Source organism: Apteryx rowi, unplaced genomic scaffold (genome assembly GCF_003343035.1).
Source record: "Apteryx rowi isolate R43461 unplaced genomic scaffold, aptRow1 scaffold_77, whole genome shotgun sequence".
NCBI classification, from domain to species: domain Eukaryota; kingdom Metazoa; phylum Chordata; class Aves; order Apterygiformes; family Apterygidae; genus Apteryx; species Apteryx rowi.
This window is the reverse complement of record NW_020451060.1, coordinates 2,360,503-2,384,092: the sequence shown is the minus strand read 5'-3', so window position 1 is coordinate 2,384,092 and position 23,590 is coordinate 2,360,503. Positions and strand designations below refer to the sequence as shown.

The following is a 23,590-nucleotide window of genomic DNA, read 5'->3' as shown; positions in this document are numbered from 1 at the left end:
TGTTTATGTTTTTTGGACTACAGTCAAACAGCAAAAGCTTCAATCTGTTACTCTGACTTGTGAAAATAACACCTCAAACCCAAACCAATGAGCACTTTCCTTTATTTGCCAGCCGCCAAAGAATTGCAGCTTGTAACTGCGTAAGATATGCAAAGGTACACTTCACTCAAAGAAATAGGGAAAGGAGCTTTCAGATGTCTACAGTGATTTGCTAGAGTCCCAATTGCAGACCATGTTGTATAGCTTACATTTCACTGTGCTGTCCTGGAAAACTTGATATAATTGCTATATACACATTTTAAACACTGTACTCTTGAAGTTCACTTGAATCCTTGTAGTAAAGTACCATATGCCTTCACACAGTTTCCACAAGCAGAGGCAGACACAGGAACCTGCGACAGAATCCCAGTCCACTGGTATCTCCAGAACCCCCTTCCAATAGCAAAGGGGTGCAATCATTTCACACCAAAAAGAAGAAAAAACAAATCAGTTTTTCGTGTAGACTCAGACTTTCTTTTTCCACAGCAACATAAAATTGGTCTCTTCACAGCTACACCAAAGCTACTTTGCAATACCATCATTCACGATAGTTCCTTCAAGCTAAAGCAGGAAAATCCTCAGGGTCATCAGGATTTGGAGCAACAATCTGCACCTATAAAGTGAGAAAGGAAGGTTTTTAAAAATTGCATGCATTTCAAAAGCATCTGGCAGCTATTTTTTCTTTTTTTTTTTGGCCCTGAAAAGGTTCCATTCTTCTAGTCATCCAGACTAAAGATTTGTATCACTCACTTTCACAGAAATACTAAACACTTATCTCCAAAGTTATGACTACCATTATTGTTATGGTGTGAACATGTTTATAATGCTGGTATCCTGCCTGGGCAGGACCAAAAGATCTGCAACACTGAAGTGAAAAAAAAATAAAGCAAGTCAGCCTTTCAATTTCACCCAAAACCCTGTTTTTTTAGTAGTGTGCATTATTAGCTTTTTACATTCCAAGGCTGCTGCACATATTTGGACTGCAGCTTTAAAATCTGTGCTCTGATACCTTAAAAGAACCTCTTTCATTCAGATGAAGCAAACTGCATCAAATCACTTCCATACCATTCTTCAGGTTCCAAACTTTAATCAAAGCAAGTATTTTACTCAGACAAAAGTAAACTGAAACCTTACATTATTGTGAAGAATACAGACGTCATTTTTAAATGGCCAAACACATTCAGATCTTGTTATTTTTAAGAGGAAAAAAAACAGTGGAAGTTAGTTTGTTTGTTTTTTAAGTTAAACTATTTTCATGGAATCAGTCTAATACAGTTGTCGGCTTACTTAGTAAACACTTGTAACCTCCTCTGTCTTCATCTATTGGGTTCCAGATTTACTGATTTCACCCTCAGTTAAAGTACCATCAGGGTATAACTGATATTTCTGGTACAACATACAAGCCTTTAGTCATTTTAATTACTTCCCCGTTTATACCAAAACTCATTGCAGAAACAAGTCTTCATTGCATCCCTTCCTCTAGTTACCACTAGAGCAAATAGTAATCCGACCTTTGAAAGTTATGTGTTAGTTATCTAAGCTGAACTGGAATTTAATTTTAAGTAACTCAATACGGGTCAGGAACTCAAAATAACCAGGCTAACATACTGTGAGGTAGGAATTAGAAATAATTCTGCTGTCACTAATGAAATCTAAAATCTTGTACAAAGTAAAAACAGCAAAAAAACAATAATCCTCCATTACCACTACTTCTGGCCGAGGCCCCGTCTCCTCAACTCGTCTGCCACGACCACGACCACCTCGTGCTCCTCTTGATCCACGGCCAGGGCGAGGGAGATTCCCAAAATTAATATCCAGCTGAGATGTTATATCATTCACTGCTCTTCGAAAGACGTGAGAATCATCTTCAAAGTCTTCTTTTTGCAACTAAAAAGAACATCTGGTTAGAGCCTAGAACTTACACATACAAACTTTCTTCCTCCCCAACGCACATACACTTGTGTTGCAAACTAAGCAGCGGATTAGTCAAGATGACATCGCAAATAGGAGACAGACCTTAACTTACACAGGGTGTGAACAGAAGCAAGATAATCACAGTTTCCCAGATACCTGGGCTACTTCTTTGTTGGCTCAAATAGTCCTGAGGACAAAATCTTCCATACCACCTCCATAATAACGAAGAAGTTTTCAGCAATACAATCTACAGGTTTTCTAAGAGACTAGACAATCCGGCTTARGCTTCTTACTCCTACAACTGTCTTGAAGTAATGGTTAGAAAGCCATACTAAAGCACAGTAGCTGCATTTAGCTACTAATTTATCTATTACTCTATTTGTCTGTAGCTATGAGATTATTGCTGTTTTAAATCTGCGTCTCCACAGGAGCCAGCGGATGTAAGACTATTTCTCATCATTGCATTGAGGTAATATGCCAATATATACGTAAACTCATCCCATGCATTGATAAGTTATTATTTGATGATGAGTTATTATTATTTTATACAATGTCTAAAACAGTGATCTGACTTGTCCATATTATGCAATTCCTGTACATCCTGTTCTAAGTTCATTTCAGTAAGGTCCCTTGATACTGTCAGCTAAGAAAGTTTAGGAGCAAAAAGAATAAGCTTGCATGCATTCTTCAGACACTTGCATACACCCTTCAGAGCCTGTGAAAGCTAGTCATGATTTTTTTTTTTCTTGGTGGGGGAAAAGGGAGGTGTGGATGATGGTAATTGTGACTGTGCTAAAAAGGACATGGGCAACTTCAGTATTAGAGTCTGTCCCTAGAAGTGCTCAGTGATCAAAAGTGATTAAGACTTATAAAAAAAGCTGTAAGTTTGGATGTTAATATTAGAACTACACAAAGGATAAAATGTATATTGCACACATGCACACAGACTTTAACCACGGATCAAAACTCCATCATGCTAGGCTATGACTATAAGCAAATACTTCTGCAACCTCCAAAATTTAAAATCCAAGTAAGCAATAATCTACGAGTGAATCCTCCCCCTTCTCCCCAACACCTCCCAATCATATCAATAAACTACAATTCCTCCCTGAAATGCCAGTACCAGTAATATGGTGGAAAAAGAGTTTGGGAAGGAAGGCGGAGGGGGGGGAAGCACATGACTACAGAACAAGGTCTCCAGAGTTACTTCTAAGAAGCAGGACCTGAAACTGAAAAAAAATTCTTCATATATTCCAAGTGCACAATGAAAGCTGGGATCCAACAAAGATGAGAAATAGGACACTTAGCATCCAGACTAACAGATGCCAAAAACAGAATTTTCAATATATACATGCAAATGTATACTGGCAAGTATTCTAAACATGATTCAAAGTTAGGATACAAGAAGTACTTCGTAAACCAAGTTTCTCTAGTGATGTTACTAGAGATCTACATAGGTAGCGGCAGCAAGGACACAAATTTTGTATTGCTAAACCTGAACTATAAGGTAGAAAAATTTGAGATAAGTATTATTTGATATGTTACATATTTGCATTACATAAAATAGGGGCGATGATTTGAGAGAAGAAAAATGAATAGGTAGTAAGTTTAAGGCAAGTTTGAGGGCACATATATGATTACAGTAACAAAGCTTGAATATGAATTTCTAGTCTGCTCAGATTATACTAAAACTAGTAGAAAAAGAATGGAAACAGTTTCCTAACCCTGGGCATAAAGCAGAGCTTACAGAAGTCCTGAGGCAATGCTTACATCATCGCTATATTTTGACTTGTGAATCACCACTGCTTTGGAAGGAACAGTGGATTCTGGCTTCCGGATGTTGAATTCAGGCTTTGGTCGACTCTGTTGCTGAAGATTTTTCCACTCATCTAAGGTCATTTCTTGAACTACTTCTTCCATTGGCTCCCCTTCAGCAACTCTAAAGGTTTATAGTTGTAAAGTAAAAACCATTAGCTTGCAACATGCCCAGATGAACAAGAACACTAGTCGCTAAAGAAAGGATATCATATTGTAAGTTCAAGCACTCTGAATTCTTAACAAAGACAGTCTGTCTTTTGATCTGGCATATTCTCAACCCTACCATTTCATCAGTGGATCTACTCCTAGCAAATATAGCCATAGTTATAAAAAACACCCACACATACATATATATACCAAGCAGGTTAAAATACTCCAATTGCAAGGTTTTATTGACTGCAGAATGACAACATGAGATGGAGTCATGTTTCAGTACAGCTTCCAGCCCTCTAAAAAGAGCCAACCATATTTGGAAACTTCTAGTTCATTATTAGTATGTCCTTTGTGAATTTCACAAGACTTTTTCCACATCTTTGGTCAAATGCAGTAGAGTGCAAGGGACAGAATTTATCACCTGCCAAAAATAGACAGATTAACCCTGGTCCAAGTTCAAATTCGTCACACACAGTGCAATAATGCTGACATGATCTAGGAAAACATAAGGAGCATGTCAGAGTCTGCCTTGTATATCTTTAAACTAAAGAAAAAAAGGCTACATGTCCAAGGCTGTATGTCTGTGTTCAGAGATACATGGGATGAGACTAAAAATCTTTCTCCTCCTCCACCCACCACCGTCTGTCTATTTGTTCCTGCCATTTTTCTGATGCTGACCATCACTATCTCGCCCAGGACCAGCAGCTGCAGGTGTACCTTTTAAGGATACTTGCAGAAAGCTATTCCCTACCAAACAGGGCCAGATACAGAGAGCACAACTCATTTCACCAACACATTTATTTCTTGTTACAGAACAAAATCGGATACCATGAACTAGAGGAAGCCTTGCAGTGATAAGTCCCATATACTTGAGAAACAGTTTCTTCCATCTCTCACCCCAAACTATTATGCATGGCAACAACAGTTGAAGACGACTAAATATTTCACTAACACTGTTTTTCCCCACTTTATTTCCCTGGCAGGATCAGAGTTCAAGTCTTCTTCTATCAAATTCTGAAGATTAAGAATAGAATTTTCCAGCGTAAATACACAGCTGATTAGATGCAAGTTTAGAAATTAGTCTTCATCATGGAAAGATGTAGAGACAAGTAACAACCAGTGAACTGTGCATTTTGTCTTTGCAGTTGTACAAGTACCCTAGCAGAACACATTCATTTGCTGGGAATGCTCTGTACATTTAGAAATAGCTTCTGTAAGAGCAGACTTATTCTCTACTTGATCTTGTACAGAATTATCTTATTACCTGCCAGTCAACATTACGTCATTTTCCTGAAGCACCCAGCATATGACAGGTAGAAGCATAGAATTGAACTGAACAGTAAGAGAGCTTTAGTTTTGGTTTAATTCAGAATACAGTTTTAAATAAACTTCAAAAAAAAAGACACAAGTCAAAATATGCAAGCCCTGTACTATACGCCTACCCTCTAGCATGCCTTCATACCCTGTTATTTAGAAAATTTCAGGTGTAAAAAACTGAAAACTAAGATGACTGATAAACACTTTGTAATTCTGAACCGACTAAGAAAATCTGACCCTATATTATTAGAAGGACTGTTAAGAAAAATGAAAAGGATACTGGTGAAAGATGCAGCTACTTCTAGAAAAAGACCAACAGATCCCGTTCCATGTGCAAAAGCATTAAGAACTGCTTGCACCCCAAACACTTCAATTTGTCATCCTGAAGAGGAAGAAATCAGATAGTTTTAGACCAACTATCTGAAGCTTCAAATCTGGGAATATGTGTTAGAAAAAACAAAACTATTTGCAAGCATCCATAAAAAAMCACACACCCTAACAAAAAAAAGGGGTTTTATCAAATCAGGCTGACTTCTTCCTAAAAACAAAGCAACAGCCACTCTGACAAGAAATAATCAGTAATTCAGATATCCAAACTTCAGGGAAGGCTCTTGACCTTGCCTCCCATGAAATTCTCAACACGTTACAGAGTCAGTTTCAGACCTTGATGAGACCTGTAGGAAGATACAAAACTGGCTGCAACACATACGTGGGAAGTAGCTATCAATCTTTTAAACTGTGAAACAAAAATGTGTATTTGAGTGGAGCTTTAAGGCCGGTTTTGTTCAGTATTTGCAGTGTAAAAAGTAATGTTCACTATATTTTCTATGGCACAAACTTCAGGGAAGAAAAGGGCAACAGTGCATGTGTTGAAGAACAGGGAGGCACTGCCTGAGTGTTATGAGATCCTAAAGAGACTAAATAAGTTGTTAAAATAAATAAAAATAATAAAAACAGGACGCAAGTCCCAAGGACAAGCAGAAATACTCAGGCAAAAGTATCAGCTGCCCAAACACAAAATGAAGAATCATAAGCAAGGTAAAAGCCCTGAAGAAACCCTCTTACACACACCCCAAAACATTATTGCAAGTAACTTAGTCAAGCTGAACTTTAAAATCAATAGCATTTGCCCTTTTTGAAACAGCATAACATTATAAGGACATATGTCAACAGGAGTTTTGTTTGGAACAGACATCATCGTCTAGTAGAGTGGAAGGATTATGGCACAATGTCTCAGCTGAGTAATATATTCCAGCCAGTGCCAAGTGGGAACAGCTAGAGAGTTCAGACAAGAATAAGAAGATACATGACATATAAGGAAAGCCTTTGAAGAGGAGCTGAGGAGGAACAAATACTTATTAAAGCAAAAAAATATATATTTTTGCATATCCATGGTGATTAAGACAAGATATTTGGGAGAGGCGAAAAAATACCACCACAGTAGCTTCTAATGCTAAGGACAGAGAAACACTGAAAGAGCATGCAGGGATACTGAAAACCATCACTAGAGGACTTTAATGAGCAATCAGACAGGTATTAAGAGTGGTATAATTATAGTTGGTCCTGCCTTGGGTTGGCAAGATCCCTTTCAGACCTAATTGCCTATGATCACAGTACAACAGAGGACATTCTGCCTTGTAGAGATCACAAGTACTGTTTAAACAAGTATACACGTACCAAAAAACAACCATTCCTGTTGCAAAGGAAGTGTTGAAGAGCCTACACAGCAAACTTTTGGTTTCTCAACTTGAAAGTATGATTTGATCTTTACTTGAAAGGATGGTTTCAACTGCTAGGTTATTAGCAGAAGAAATTTGTTTTCAAACACCGAGAATCCAAGTGGAAACATCTACCATTAGCGAGAGACAGCAATGGGAACCTATGTATCATATTTTGGACAGAGACCCAATTGTACCTAGTTATTTTGGGCACAGAATCTGCCTAGAAGTACACTCTGTGCATTACCTTCCATCCTCTAACCTTATTCATTTTTAGTAACTGCTTGTTGTGCATTTTCATTAATCAAGTTGATAAAATTTGGTACACCAACAATCAGGTTTACAAAATAGTGCCAAATACCTAAGCGTGGCCTCTAAACATGAGGAAACTGTATTCACAATGCAAATATATACCAAAATACTAAACAGGGAGCTTCTAGTAATGGCTCCTACTGCTTCAGTGTTTTTAATGTATGACTATAATCCTTAAACTATGCATTGTTTACTATGCACATCTTTCTTCCAAGAACTGCTCTACATGAACACAGTATATATATACATATATATATATATGTACACACACATATACACACACACAGAAATGAGGACTAAAAAAATGGCATTCAGTTCAGCTGCTCAGCTAATTTTCATGACATTACTGATACTGGGACTTTCTGATCATTTGTTTCCACCACTTAGCTGCACAATGCTTTCTTGATGAAAACTGCATAAGAATTTGCATGAATTCCCAGTAAGTACCATTTACAGAAGCCATGGTTCTTACTGCATTACAATCACCAGTTTAAGAAACTCTGAAGTTACACCAGGTAAGATAAGATCAAGCTACAACAGTATGAGTTAACTACAGAAGAAAAACACTGAGCCAAAAACTTATAAAGATTTGGTCCCATCTAAGGATAGCTTTATATCACTTTTAAAAAGGCAAGAGATGGGTAAATAGGCCTGCAAACTTGAAGACAGATTTTGAAAGCCTCCTATTAAATGATTTGAAGAATACATAGATCCACCAAAAAGAAGCAAGCTCCCGTGTCATCAAGAGACAGAAAGAAAACACCACAGAATAAATACTAATTCAGCAAGTACCTTTGATAAGAAATTGATTAGACTGTGTCATACTGGGGGGGGGGGGGAAGCTATTAATTTGAAGTACCAGGCAACAAAAATTTATTATATGGTTTGGGCTGTGAAGACAATTCCAACAGAAACTCAAGCAGCTGTGAGGACAACTGAACTAGTATTATTTTATACTTATTATTTGCAGAAAAAAGAAAAAAGGCATGCAGTTTGGGGTGCTATGAATAGCAGAGAGAGATGTTGCTAAAGAGTCAAGAGAATCTGAAGATCTTAGAAATTATAACTTTGTTTATATTATGCAAGTATAAAAGAAACTGTGGTCCAGCAACACTTCACAAATGGAAGCTGAACAACAGCAAGGTGGACACAGTACTAAAGGCAAGAGTCAGTAGTTTATGTAAGTTTGTAGATGTCTTTGTAGAGTTACACTGAAGCTAGTCAGTACAACACCAGAAAGTTGTACAGTATCTCCACACAGTCAGAGAGATTATTTCCAATTTCCAGGTATTTCTTTCCTTTTTAGAAACAGAAACAGTTATACCAGGGAGAAGAAAACAACAACAACAACAAAACAAAAAAACCCACAAGTTTTTCACCTCTTATCTCAATACAAGCACACAACTGCAACTAAGCAGTAGAGGAGAAATAGATTCCTTGAAGTTGCTGCATTTAAGAAGATTCGAAATGAGAACAATCCTGGCAGTAGCTTAAAAACAAAACAAGGAAAACCCACAAAATCTTGAGGCTCTAGAGGGAACAGAAAGTAGCCCAGCTAGAAACTTTTGGTCATGTACGCCACCTGCCAGAAGACTGCAACTTTGGAGAGCAGGGGCAACCTAAATGGACAAGACCTTAAAATTCATTTTTAAGCATATCATGCCTGAAAACTGTATTCCAACATCTTCTTTTAAGAATAAAAAAATAGTTCCACCTTGTTAACGGAGTATTCCATAACAGCCATTCCTAATTACAGAGGCACTACTTAGCACAGTATTCTCTCTTTAAAATACAGAGTCACCAAACTGATATTAACCTCAGGAGTAACTGCAATGAGGTATATATAATTTGCACTTATTTTGTATTCAGATTTGAGATTCTTCAAGATATTTACATCACTGGAATACTACACAGAAGTTTGTATCATGTAGGTTACTTGCATTTTTGAATCCTACAGATTTCAGTGGACTATTCCTACAGTAAGCTTCTTTAAAAAACAGGAAAAGGAATAAAGCAATTCAGAACAGCTCACAGTCTGACCAAACACCTAGTAACCTTTGAGAAAGTGAAAAGAATTAAAGCCAGCTGGCAGATTCTGTTAGATGCTTTTGCTACTAAGTATACTTTTCATGCCTATGTTCCACATGGAACTGGTGTCAGGACACATTGACAAAGAGCTTGAGTTTCTGGCTATGATTTCAGCTACCATGAAGTGGAAACTGATACAAGCCTCTGAAATGAGTAACAATATCATAAATTTTTTAAAAAAGCTGAATAGCTATTTTACTATTTAGCTAAGTTAATCAGTACAGTGCAATTTTGACAGATTATCTACACTACCCATATGATTTAAGCTAAACTAGAAACAGTTTTCTGGAAATGCAATAGCCTTCATTCAATTCCAGAGACAGATTTTTTTCCCCCCATGTATAATAACTTTTAGTTGTAAGTTAATAATAATAATCTTAAATAAAAAAAGTCAAAGTTAGATCAACTTAATCACTTAGGGAGTTGTACAGTTTGAACATAAAACAGGTTGTGTGTGCTAGTCAGTGCTGTTAACTGTTGAGTTAAAAAATGAACCAAGGCAACCAATAAATATAGCTGCACCGTTACGGGTTGGGGGAAAAGTCTTTGGAACAACAAGAGAGAAAACTCACATATTTCACCCCCTTTTACTGTTTCAGGGACATTCACTATAAGCAATTAACTTGTTCTTCAAAGTCTCTTACTTATACAGAATTGTCTAGTTACTTTTTCTGAAGGCAGAATGTTTATTTGGTCTGAAGTACATTATCTCATCTGAACACTGATAACAATGAATGCCAGAAGAGGAAGGGCAGATTTCTCTCTCATTTTCCATAATTTTAAGGCTCACTGCAAAACCATTTCCCGTAAATCTTTAAGCTCTACAGAGGCCCTTCATGAATGACAGATATTTGTATGGTATTAGTAATTCATCAATTACTGCCTTGAGAATTTATGTTAGTGTATTTTAAATGTGTTGCACAGGTATCTTGAATACCTTTTTCTTATAGGGTACCTTAAGAAAAACAGGACAGCTTTTACAAGTTACCCAAATTAAAGAGGTTACTGACAATATGCAGGCCCCCTAGTAGTCATCATTAAACCTTAGGAGCATAAGCATCACTGATCAACCAAATGCAATTTGCAGTTATTTAAATTAAGCTAGACTTTCTGTACATAAAGACGTCCAACACTCTGAAAGTTTCTATATTATTATGGCAGCATTTAAATGCTTTAGAATTAGGGACTTATTTTGTTGAGTAATACAGAAATTCAGAAAAAGCTTTTCTATTTTTAAATATTTGCACTAGCAAAATTTCCCAGTTCAGATTTCAAGAAGTGTACCTTCCAATACAGGTCAAGAATATCAGTAACAGGTTTTTTTTCTTTGCATTTATAAAGAAAATACTTAGTCAGACTATACTTGTTCAGAGGTTCTCCTTCAGGTGCCCCTGGCTGCTCAGCTGTTTCTGCAGTCTCTTCCATTGGAGCAGTCTGTTCCATCTCACTGAAACAGTAAACAAAAACACAAGAAGTCTTCATGGGTCATGTTGGAAAAAAAACTTGTAGATCAATACATCACTTTTTCCAGGCATCATTTCTTGGGGGGGTTGGCAGAGGGGAGGAGGTGAATAAAATTCCGTGGTTATAAGAAGGAATTTGATCTATTAAATAACTAGATGAGTGACTAAAAATGAGAAGTATTAGGAAAACTATTTCTATGCACTTTTATTCCCCACCAAAAGAAGCGAAAAGCATGCATGAAAACAGTCTGTTCCAAAGATGAAAACTAATGGCAATGCTTGATTACAATACACTGACTTTTGGTTTTGTGTATTTTATTTTCAACTATTAAAACAGAAAAATTCATACTTGATGCTGAAGTTGATATATTTTCCTTTAACACTGACATTAGTTCACTGTCAAATAAGAGCAATGGCATACTTATTTTCATTACACTGATAAGCATACACTTCATAAAGTTATTATTTTCTAGCTTTAATGCATCATTAAGCACAATTAAGGCACAACAGAGATGCTTTTAGAATTGTTTAGACAATCCCAATTAATGTCACTTCTACTAGATTCACCACATTACACAAGAAGGTACTGCTGTCTCATACTCATAAGCCATGAAGCTGATGCTACTGAACTAAAAGTTTTAGATGGGAGACAAAAGAAGTAATCTTAGCTTTCTTGAACTTTATGAAGTTTACACAATCTTCCATGACACCCTAAAAAGCATACTTACACAAGTTTTGTACTCTTGGTCAGGTACTTTGTGTTATGGTATTTGCATAGCTGATTCCCATTTTGAAAAGCACAAGTACCTAACCAATCTTTTAGTAAGAGATCAAAGTTGGTGCAACCTTTCAGAAGAACTTGGAACATCGAAACCTGAAACTATTAGCCACGAAGGTTTTTTTTTAAAAGAAAGAAGAAAAAAAACTTTTAGCCAGATAATCTTAAGAAACCTAGTATACATTGACAAATATTGCTATATTTGATTGCCTGAAGTCATGTTTCTAAGTCATAAACATGAAATCATATTTTTAAGCATGATTTTGTGAATGAATGTGTATGTGGACAGAGATCTTTGCTGGAAGCTGGAAGCTCCGACTTTTCTCTGTCCACAGAGAACTTCCATTTAAAAAGTGAAGCTTCATCAAAACTGGCTTGTGAAAAGTTGGTCTAGCCACATATCGGAACAAGTAATTTTCAAGTAACTTTTGAAAGCATACTTTGAGGTGCAAAGAATGGAAGAAAACTGTGATTTCTAGGGAGTTTTTGCAAACCCAGATAGAAGCCAGTAAGAAAAATACAGAATTGAGGTTTTTAAAGATGAAAAAAAAAAGTCTAGCTGACTATTAATAGCGTTCCAAATTCTGTCACTGATCTTCATATACTTTATAATGTATTTCAGTAGCATGCTCAGTTAAATATTATCTCTAGAACTACACTGAATTGCATTACAGCTTTGCCATCTATAATTCAGACACAATACATAAAACTTGAGAAAATGGGACTGTATCTTATGCCCACTGACAAGGTATCAGTTCTTAATCGGCGTTGGAGCAATGTCAATAAACACCAGAGTCCAACTTACACAAATATTTGGGGGAGGGGAAAGAGTCATAATTTATTCCAGTTAAAAGATTTCTTGGTCTAGTCAAGCAGATTTTGGCCCTCATTCAAGGAATGTCACTATGCTTTTGGCTACATTTCATCTCACCAGCACAAAGAAGGGACAAGAGTTCAGAAAACTGTAAAACTGTGCTCATCACAACAATTAATAAAAAGCAAGAGGAATAAAGCTTAAAATACCCATGAAACTTTGAAACCACAACCATACCCATTCCACAGAAAATGATGATCTATGGTGGGCACAAGTTTATATTGTACCTCATCTCATCTTTAACTGTTCCCCAGTTGCGAGCTCCACTTCCACCCTTTTTGTTGTCTGCTCTCATTCCTCTAGAGAGAGAAACAGCGTTCTTTAAGTTTAAGAGCTTTCCTTCCATTAGGGCCTCAAACTAAAACCAATACTGACTTTTTGACAGCTGACTTGGGTGTAGAAGAAAGAGACAGAACACTTAGAGATCCCAAAGGGCTGAGCGTACTRTTTACTTGTACACTACATAAGAACAAGCACATGAGAACACTTACGTTTTATCATTCCCACTTTGTCTTTCAAATTCACGTTTTCCTCTTTGGTCAAAGCCATCAAAACTTCTATTTATTGCACCACCTCTTCCTCTGCCTCGCATTCCACCTCTTCCTCCTCCGCGTCCTCTTATTGGCCTTTCACGGTCAAATCTTTCAATTGGTCTAAAAAGAAGTTTGCTAGTCAGATTTTTGTTGTAGTTGTGTCATTAAAAATGGGCATAAAGTGAACACAAAGATGAAATTATTATATATAACAGGAAACTTCAGCTGTTTATTGAAAACAGAAAACATTGGAAAAAAATATGACACTCTTTAAAGAGTGTCATATCTTTGGTGACTTTATGTGACTTTATTAGGCAATAAGCCCACTATTCAAACCCATACTTATATGCAGCTGCTAACAAGGTCTTTGGAATTTTAAAATACCAAATATTGTGATGGAAAGTAAGAACAGCCATGCTCTTAAGTATTAAGAGTTCAGATGGGATTATTCTGTTACCTACAGAGAAAGCAAAAAGGACATGCATTCATTATTCAATAGTAGGCATATGACAAATGTATATTTTGAGTCTGAACCGTAAAATCTGCTCTAATTTGAATTTGCACATGTTCTGCAGAACTTGAGTTATGAGAATTCAAAAATAGAATATTTGTCCTGCAGACTAAGGGTTAAGTTTCCAGAGGTTAACACTTTCGCTAAGTGTGAAAAATACAACTCAAAACTAAAAGCAGCTCCAAATCAATCTGCAGGGAAGCTGAAGTTACAGCTCTGACAGATGTGAACTGCCTCAGTAATCTCACACCAAATATACACACTGATAAGGCAACTATGCCTTCAAATCACCTCTGGCTACTAGGTGTTCAAGAAGTTCAAAGTCTTTCCCTTCCCACCTCTCTGCAGACCTCCTTAGATGATACATACTTTTCTACTGTGAATTCCGCTTGTCTTTCAGTTTCATAGGAACGGTATTCCCTGAAAGAGGGTCTCCATTCAGATTTGTCCTGTTTTATTTCTGCTCCCCTGTTGTCATTCCATCCTTGCTGTTCTCCCCGTTTAGGAGCTCGCTTCTGGCCTGCACACACACACAAATTACTAACAGTTTTAAATAACCCACATTAATCAACTGAATTGCAGTTGAACTACAGACTGAAGTGAGTTGACTATACCTTATGGCCTTCTCCTTTACCCTCTTCAATCCTGAGTCCACCAAAATATTAGAAGCACACAGTTAATGTTACCACAAACACTGTCTGTTTCAAAGACAGTTACTTTCTTTCCCTTCTGTATTGGTAAGTGTGCCTCAGGCAGATATTTGGCTGGAATAGACACAGTTCAGCCACTTCCAAAAAAAAATCATGCTAGAGGAAAATCTCATTTTGCTCACAGACATAGAAAAGGAGAACAAAAACTGTTTCTGCTATGGTGTCTCAAAGAGCTTGCTAGCATACTACAGAACAAGACAGAGAAACTTGGCTGGAAGATATGAATTGCAAAACTGTTGCAGGAGCAATGAAGAGAAGAGGGAAAGATAAGGGTAGTTACAGACAGGCATTAGTTCTTGATCATCAGACAACACACTTCCTGCTAGATGGACTGAATTAGAAGCTGAGCCTACACTTCTCTACTTTAAGCTCACAGCTTATGAAATCCAACAACAAAATGGGGGTCACCTCCTCCTCTTACTGCTCTATGGAGAAGGGAACCATTTACTAACACTATGAGTCACTGAGTTTAAATAGCAGAAACCCGTACAGTAGGTACAAGGGCTCCAACATTACTAATTAATTCTAGAATATCAGAGTAATCCAATATGAAATTTAATCATTTTTGTTGTTTCTTTTGTTTGGCTATTGTTGTGGTTGAAGAGGAGGTTGTGGGTGTGGGGAAGGGGAATTGCATGTTAGAAAACAGAATAAATTAATGTTATCTGGTCAACCCATGTACATCTGGCATAAGAATAAAGTTCATTATATGCTTACTTCTCCACTTTCGCAAATTCTCTGCTCTCTTTAGGACAAAGTTCTCTGGAAGGAAGCAAGCCTTTCATCTACTAGACCCCTCTATACTTATACTGCTCGTTGCAGAAGTTTTAGGTTTAAGTGAATCAGGAAAGGAACTGCAGAAAGAGAAACTGCTCAATGAAACTGAGCTCTTCCTTCCACAAGGAGTACCTGTGCAATGTTGAGGAAGTTTCTGAATTCATGTTAGTGGGTACATGACAGTCCTGGCTACTGTGCCTCAGTCTCTAGTATATAGAAAGGAAAAAACCTGCTCTGTGTGACAATATTAAGATGCAAATGAATTCATAGCTCTGTAAGGGGGGTGGGGGGGGAAGACTTCTGTTCAAAGAGGTGGCAAGCATAAAGGTCTGACCTCACTGTTAAAAAGAACGCTTTGGAGAACTATCCACTCAATGGTGGTAAGTAAGTTTTTTGTTATGCAGTAAGGACAACCATATTTGTATGTACAAGACAATTTAATTTGTATTACACAAGCAACCCTAATTTTGATGTTCTTTAAATTGCAAACCACTTTATATAGTATATTCTGGCAATTTTGTTTTCTTGAGGTTGAGTTCCTCATTCCTTACACAACAGCAACTGTATTTGCCTCCTAAAAATTAAGATGTAAAATTTGAATACAGAACAACTTTAAAATTAGCCTCAGATAAAGCTTTTCAAGTTAGAATGCTTTAATCAAAAGCAAAATTATAAATAATACAAAACAAAGTAATTCAAACGTATGTAAACATACTTCAGTGCTGTTTGGAAAACGTGTCCACTGTATGCACATTCCAACTGTACCAACTATTATACAAGTGTTACTTCCAAATCAGGAATCTTGCTATGTATAGCTAGTAGAGAGATTCCTTTTGATCTCATTTTTGATACCTTATGAATCTGAACAGGGAACCGCAATGCGAGGGTGCACTGTTATTTATTTTTTGAACCTCTCACTGCCTATCAGAAACATCAGTTGTTCCAAATAGAGTAACTTAACAAGAATGCAGTAGTCACAGATCACCTTCCCTACATACTTAACATTAACCTCAATTTTACCCAGAGATCCAGAGAACTCCTTAGTAGTAGTAAAGCAATGCCAAAATAATGAGGATGCAAAAGTAATTTTAAAGAAGACAACCACAGGTTCTGTTAGCAACTACCCCTTAGAAGTGCTTAAAAAAAAAGTCATCTTACCATACACACCAGTGTAGCACATTTCACTAGCACTGACTGTGCTAGACAAAGCAGTCAGCTCTATTGATTTCAATGTAAGGCTATTTCACTTTGATTCTAACAGATGACTAATTGTTGCAGACAGCGAAGATGAATTTTAAATACCAAAAAGATTAACTGGGATACTTACAACCCATATGAAAATATTTTTTAAATGGGTTTGACAGATGCGCAACAGTGGATTAAAAATGTACAATCGTAGCAAGCACACCTCTCTAACAAACAGCAGGGCAGAACCTTGTGACCTCTTGTGAATCAGTACAAATACAACACAATTTTCAGCTCAGCATATAAGGGCAAAGCAAACTAGGGTTTGGCAGTACTGACAGCATAAACTATTCATTTTTAATCCTCTGCCATATGCCTGTCACAACGATGACCCATTTTTAAGTAGCTGAAGGGCCACCTATCCTTGGGGGGGGGGGGGGGGCGGGGAAGATAAAAACAAAGGCAGTCTTGTATAGTGCTGCCATGATGTTTTTCTTTTACAACGAAAGATTTGGGCTAAGCCTTGAACCTTCATTAATTACTTTTAGTGTACTCCAATTTTGTCTATTTGTTTACATATACAGAATAGTAGACAGGCTTCCTTCAAAACTTTGAAGCAGCCCAAGAGTTTTGCAGATCACCTACATGACATCTTAACACCATGCTGGAAATTTGAAGGTTGCTCTTCTCTAATTACCAAGCTTAGCCCCTATTTAAGGTGTTTTTCACATGTCTTCCAGTTGCATTAGTATTAAGCTGAAGAGGTCACCCTTCCTCACCTCACCACTACTCTCCTGGGAAGTTCCTGCACCAGTCTAGTTTATCAGCTGAGTTGCCCATCACTTCACTTTCTGAACTGATGAATCAGAAAAATCCTCATGCTTAAACTGTTTCGACAAACTTAACTTTTTTCCAGCAGAGACAGCTGAGCCATAGACAGAATCACACTCGTAAATAGTAAAAATACCAGGTACTAGGAGCAGACATTGTCAGTTAGTGACAAAAAAAAAAAAAGAGCCCATTTTACCAACTACTGCTAAAACTCTACATCCTACAGAGCTAGAGTATTTCAAAATTTTTCACTTCATCACAGTAATACTTCACTATCAGTATTATTTTAGCTTTTATTGCAGCATTTAGGTAGGAAGACTTTCTAGAAAGTGTTTAAGAAGTCTGTTTCACCAAACTCAACTGGGAAAGCAGAAATGCTATTTCTAAGAACTTGCACTGTCTAGTTCCTTGCCACTAGACATCTATGTATTAACAAAAGGATTTAAAACAACTCAGCAAATTCTAGCTGCCTTTTGAGTCTTTTCATCTAGCTTTCACCCAGAGTTTCTCTATCCATGACAAAAAAGTAGAATTCTTCCCGGGGAAGAAACATTTTTCTAGTTTTTGTGGGCTACTCACTGCTCCCTGCTGAGACATAGCACTCTCACCAATTTTTTTTTCTTAAGGGAAAAGGGAGTAAATCAGTAGCAGGTTCACTGTTTTCCATTAGTCAAACACAAAAAAGCTCAACTTGCAGTTGCTATCAGTCACTACAATCTACAGCAGAAACTTTGTTCCAATTGCCCCATTCCCTTATCCAAGGAGTATGCAGGTGATGGTGGCAGTTTTCATGCAACTCATGGGCTGAAGGAGATTACTACTGAAAAGAACACCAAAATCTTGTATTCAGACCCCAAATCCAGCTGACAATGCTGTACCAGAGTGTTTTATGGATTCTCATAAGCCTGAGACCAACTCATCCCACTAAAAAGTTGATATTCAAACCTAGTTAGAAAATTGCATCAATACTTCATTTCCACAGACGCAGCCAGAAATGAAGTAGTACCAAACTAAGTTATTTATGTTAGACCTAAGTAACATACACTGGAACAGAACAAAGGCACATGTTTTGACTCATTTAGGCAGAATATTAGAGCAACCATAGCAGACCAGACTGAAGATTTATATATATTTTTACAGCAAAATAAAATTAGGGAAAGAAAACAATGGCAAAACACTTCCCAGCTTCTGGCAATCTACACTTACTTTTTTTTTTTTTTTTTTAAATCAAAGGCTGTAAACATTAGTTTATGGAGGGACAGATCCACAGAAGGACTGACACGTCTTTACTGGGATTTCTCTCCGAACAGATACATATTTTTGTCATCATCATTGTCCTACAGCAAGAACTGACACAGGTTAGTTACACTGTCTATAGAAAAAGTATTCCTTCTCCTTAATTTACAAAATCTGTCTGAACTGATATCCCTTTATTTCTGTATAATAAGAAACATTAAATAAATATTCTGTCTTCTCCAAGTCCTACCTGCAGTTCTAGATACACTTCTATTGGACCCTCACACAAACTCTTTGCAGAAAAAAAGCCTCAATTTAACTTCTACCAATAGATAAATGATTCTTTAACTTTGATCACGCTTGTCACTCATTTATGTACCTTTTCTAGTTTTAGTATCTTTTTGAAGCAAACAAAAGAGCACACACTCTTCAAGATGCAGAAACACCAGATTCACTCCAAGGCATAAGAATTCTTTTTCTGTTTTCCTCGCTACTGTTTCAGTAATTCCTAACACTGTTTAACTTTTAGACTGCAACTGGAAATAGACCTGCTCTTCTAATACTATCAGTCCTAAGCACTCTAATTCAAACTACCATAGTCCAGGAAAGAGAGATTAGAAAAATCTTTCATGGTACATATAGCTAGCAGTGTTGCTCCCCCATCTCCACACACATTCTCCCACACATATTACTTTATATTTACTGCTACGAAATTTCATTTGTCATTTTATAGCTCATTCACAACATATATTGCAACATCACTTTGCAGCTCTTGGCCATTTTAGTTTACTGAGCTAAATTATCTTGCAATAGCAAATCTCACTGGTCATTTATTATTTATCCCTTTTACAGATCTTTTTGCAGATTTCCCACAGATATAAACACAAAATAAAGAATTCAGACTGGGTTTAAAATTTTTCATTTCCATACAAGTTTCAAATGCCTTGTGGATATCCAAACAAAGCTAACAGCAGCACATTAATTGGTCCTAAAATCAAATCTCTCTTTTCATTCATTCAAAGAGACCCATACCTGTCATCCCTCAGCTTTAAGCTTAACAGCTCATTTTTAATGAAGAAGTCTGTGCCTCAAGAAAGAATTTAATGGGAGTTCTGAAGAGAAAGTAAGAACAGAAACAGAAATACTGCTCTGGTTGGTCTGGAATGATAGCAAGTGGAGAAATGGCACTATCATTCAAGGATCCCTGTCATTAATTAAGGCTCCATGGAAGGATGCTACTTCACTAGCATCTCAGTAACACAGTAATATGTATATGATTAACATATCTTTCTTTAAAAATTGCATATTTGTAAATATTAAAAAATGGTTCTCACCTGCAGGCACTTTTTATTTGGGGATTAGAATATAACAGATTTAAGACTGCATGGACAACTTTAGTTCTTCCCTATGTATATGTGTAAGTCCATGTGATTTTAATTCTAACCTCCTTGATTTTAATTCTAACCTTCAAGTGCTTAATTTTGTGAACTATAACATGGGCATGGCTAATTAAATGATTTGCAAATTATACTACTGTCACTCAAAATACAAAAAAACAGGCTTCATCTAGTTCATGCTACACATCAAAGACAGCTAAATGGAGCTAGACTCCGTGATATTTTGTTTCTATGTGTGCCAGTACTCAGTTACAGAATTGCCTAAGCAGCTTTCTTCTGGACAATCCTTATGACTGTTTCTGAAACAATGATACTCGAATTATTTAAAGAACATGAGAACTGCAGTCAGTATGACTTAAAATTCCTCAGAAACATTCCATGCCATATTGACCTAAAACAGTAGCTAAAAATGCAGTCAATATTCAGGAAATACATGTAAATGTTACATGATTTGAAACATACATGAAAGAAAACCTTTTAGAGGTATTAGCAACAAAGGTTTAGAGATTTCCACTGAACAGAGCTTTTTACTGCATACTCAACAAATTTAATTTGCCTGGACTGGTAAAGAATGCAAGTTCTGCATTCTCTGGGTCTTTTGAATAAAGAGCTGGCAAGTGTAGTTTGCTAAGAGTGAACTGAGTTAACATTAAGGGATGCAATTAAAAAAGCTGTAATACCTACAAACAGCCTTTACCCTAATCCTCAATGCACAGTTTAAGAATGACAAAATGAGAATGTCAGTAAGAAAGAAATAAATATAAATCATTATGGTCAAAAAGTAGGTTTAATATGTTTGGTAGATTATGAAATACAAATTTTTTTTTTTTTAAGAAAGATTAAAAAAAATCTTACTTTTTTTTTTTTTTTTAAACTAATCTTACCATTGCATCAATTCACAACAGTTTGGATTCTAAAGGTTTAAGTACTGAATTACCTGGTAAAGTCAACTTCAGAGACTTTTTTCAAATTGGAACAATTTCCAGAAATTAAGTAAAAACTCTTCTGCAAATGACAGTCATGAACCAAATAAATAAGACATTGGCTTACAAGGTTTTGCAAGGACATCTCCCATTTTAACATCAAAATGTAACACTAAAGGAAAAAGGTCTCTCAGTACTTCAAAGCCTTACATTTATTAGAAGTTTGAAATCATACAGAAGGTCTAGGCTTGCTTCAAGTCTTTAAGTAAAGACTATTTTGTTCAGATTTAGTAGGCTGAAGAAATAATACAATAATAAAAAAGTAAAATAAACTTTTACCAACATTTTTGCAGCCCAGATAAGCAACGTATCCCAGTAACTGGATAAAAGTAGTACAATGCAGACTGAATTTTGTCATCTCAATCATAAAACCAGAATCTGCTTCAGCTGTTCAGATGGGTCAAGATGCTCCTTTATGGCATTTAATTCCTAATTAGCAAAATGAAATTAGAGGGAGTTGCACCCTAAATCTGACAACTTTAAAAAAAAAGTTAATGAGAGAGGAAACAAAAAATCTTTTAGTCCATTTAGTTTTTCAGGTCTGGTCGATTTAATGAATATTATTTATCCCTCAAATAAAGGGCCACTCTTCCAGTGACATGGCCATCATTAGAAGCTTTACGGCCAAGTTCAACTGGTGAGAGGAATTTACTCATTCTCACCCATTAACCTGACAGTTCCCTGAGTCTTTTATTGTATCCAAAAGTTCTCAGATTGAAACCTGTATACCAAGTCTCTCAACACTGTATGATCCAAATAAAATACCATTTTCCCCCTTCCAAAAGCCTAGATTTTTCTCCTCTGCCCATCACTTGCTTTATATTTGTCAGCTATGCTATCACTGAATATGCCCTAAGCCAGATGGCATTATCTCAGCAAGCCTGTCCCAAAAGAGGAGTTGGGCCTGCAGAGAGAGCACATCAAGAGCAAGAGCACACAGGCAGGCACCAGTCTCAACTCTCTACCCTAGTTTATCGTCCTGAGCACTGTACGGTTACAATCCTTACTTCACAACAAGCCAAAGATACGTACACAGGAGTATGCAAAATCCAGGAGAGTGCCTTTGAAGAAGGAAGTCCAGTATTTTTCAGAGCAAACGTCAGCTCTTCTTAAACTAGATGTTCATTCACTTTCCTAAAGCCTCCTATAAGCCAGCATTCCTTTTCCCATCTTAAATTAGCAGGAAATGAGAACAAGGTGCACACACTAGATGCTGCTGCATGGAGAAACTGAGTTTCTTGATATCAAAGTAACAGAGAATAATCAAAGACAGTGTCTTCCGTAACCCTGTGGACTGTTTTACACAGAATTATGCCCAGAATCTACAAGCTAAAGACATCTATGGACAAGTAGGAGGTAAAAGTAGTACTTCATCTATTTCCATGGTCCAGCAGGCTACTAGTAACAGCCACCACTTGCTCTAGAGCTTTCAAATCAAAACTTAAAATTTGCTGTTCCCTGAACAGGCTCCTTTGCCTTATGTTGATAACTAAAGGAAAGCATCCTTAAAATAAGCCAGTTACTAATGTGAATAATGGTCTTCTAGACAGAGATCTCAAAGTCACATAGGAATCTCTCAGAAGACGATAGTTTTAGACAACTGTTTGGAAATGACTACTTGTAAGATCATTCTCTACAAAGTTTGTCATTAATTACTGCATATTTGGCATTGAGGAGTCTCTGATCCACAAGATAAATAATTGTTTTTGGCTAGTACAAGATTTTAAGTCTAAGTAATTGACTTGGTAGCACTGGAAATGCCTTAATGAAGCAATAATGCTGAAGCGAGGGGCATATGACTATGGAGTAGTCATGTATAAAGTACAGATACTTGTATAAAGTATTAAAACATGGTTCAGTTGTTACTGTGAACCTAACAGGAGCTGCTGCACTGAACAATTCTATACTTAATACTATAGGAGGAAATGAAAACCTAATGCTGTTAGTTTCATTGCAATTCTATGTAGCAAGAGACTGGGAATTTACATGTATTTAAGAGGGAGATAACTAGTCTTTTATGCAAAGTTTCTCAGCATTAGGCAGTCATCAGCCAGCTTTTATATACTTCTTTAGATTTTGTCTCAAATCCAGCAACATGAAGCTCAACACTAGTTTTTTAAAAGAAATGAAATAGCCAGGGAGGGGGGGGTGGAATCCAAACCCTACAAATGCAAGATATAGCCCAGCAGAACGTTCAGCTGCAAAGAAGACACTTCCAGACATTTTGATATAAAAGCAGAATGGTCAGACTTACCACAACAAAACTGGCTTCAAGCATCAAAACCTAGCAGCTGAAAAGCAAATATGACCACTCCTGAACATTATGCTAAAGAATTCACCCAAGAAAGAAAGAGCTTTTATTAAAAAATTCAGATATCAATGCAAGCTTAAGACAAACTGAGCAGAAATCCCAGTCCATACTATAACCTCGAAGAACCTGAGGTGCTATAAAAGTCACCAAGATACCAAGAAGGCAATGTTAGAAGGTTCAAACCACTGAAGTGAGATGGCCAAAGTGCCAAAAGTTGAAATGTACCAAAAGGGATGCTAAAATAGCAGTTAAACAAAGATGCCACCGTGGAAGAGTTAGTACCAATGCAACAAGGTGTTTTTTCCATTTATCTCTTATGATTATTTTTAAATTTTTAATTTCAACATCCAAAGGCCTGTTTTCCCTTTAAAGCCTTCTGGGTCCATCAAAACTCCACAAGAGTGAGTCTGCACAGCATGCTGAAGTACAGTCACCCAAAGTAACAATTTAATTATCACTTGTTTCCTCMAGTGGACTTTCAGGTATGCATTTACAACAGAAAATCCTGGGGCTTTTCAGTACTTTAAAAGTCCAAATATAAAGGCTTTCAGTCTTCAGAAAACTGTAAGAACATTTCTCGTTCCTCATCGCATCAGGGTCTTAGAAGAATGAGCTCCACCACAAAACAAAACGGGGGGGGGG

The 23,590-nt window shown here is 36.8% G+C and overlaps 1 protein-coding gene across 1 annotated transcript; it reads right to left on the bottom strand.

Moving 5' to 3' along the window:
- Positions 1–84: 84 nt before the first annotated feature.
- Positions 85–22,907, bottom strand: HABP4 (hyaluronan binding protein 4; the record flags this gene model as incomplete). The annotated part of the gene is made up of 8 exons (XM_026088455.1): positions 85–652; positions 1,744–1,926; positions 3,724–3,892; positions 10,723–10,806; positions 12,702–12,773; positions 12,966–13,127; positions 13,888–14,038; positions 22,892–22,907. Coding segments are annotated over 8 exons (894 nt in total), but the record flags the coding sequence as incomplete, so codon positions are not given.
- Between the last annotated feature and the right edge of the window lie 683 nt (positions 22,908–23,590).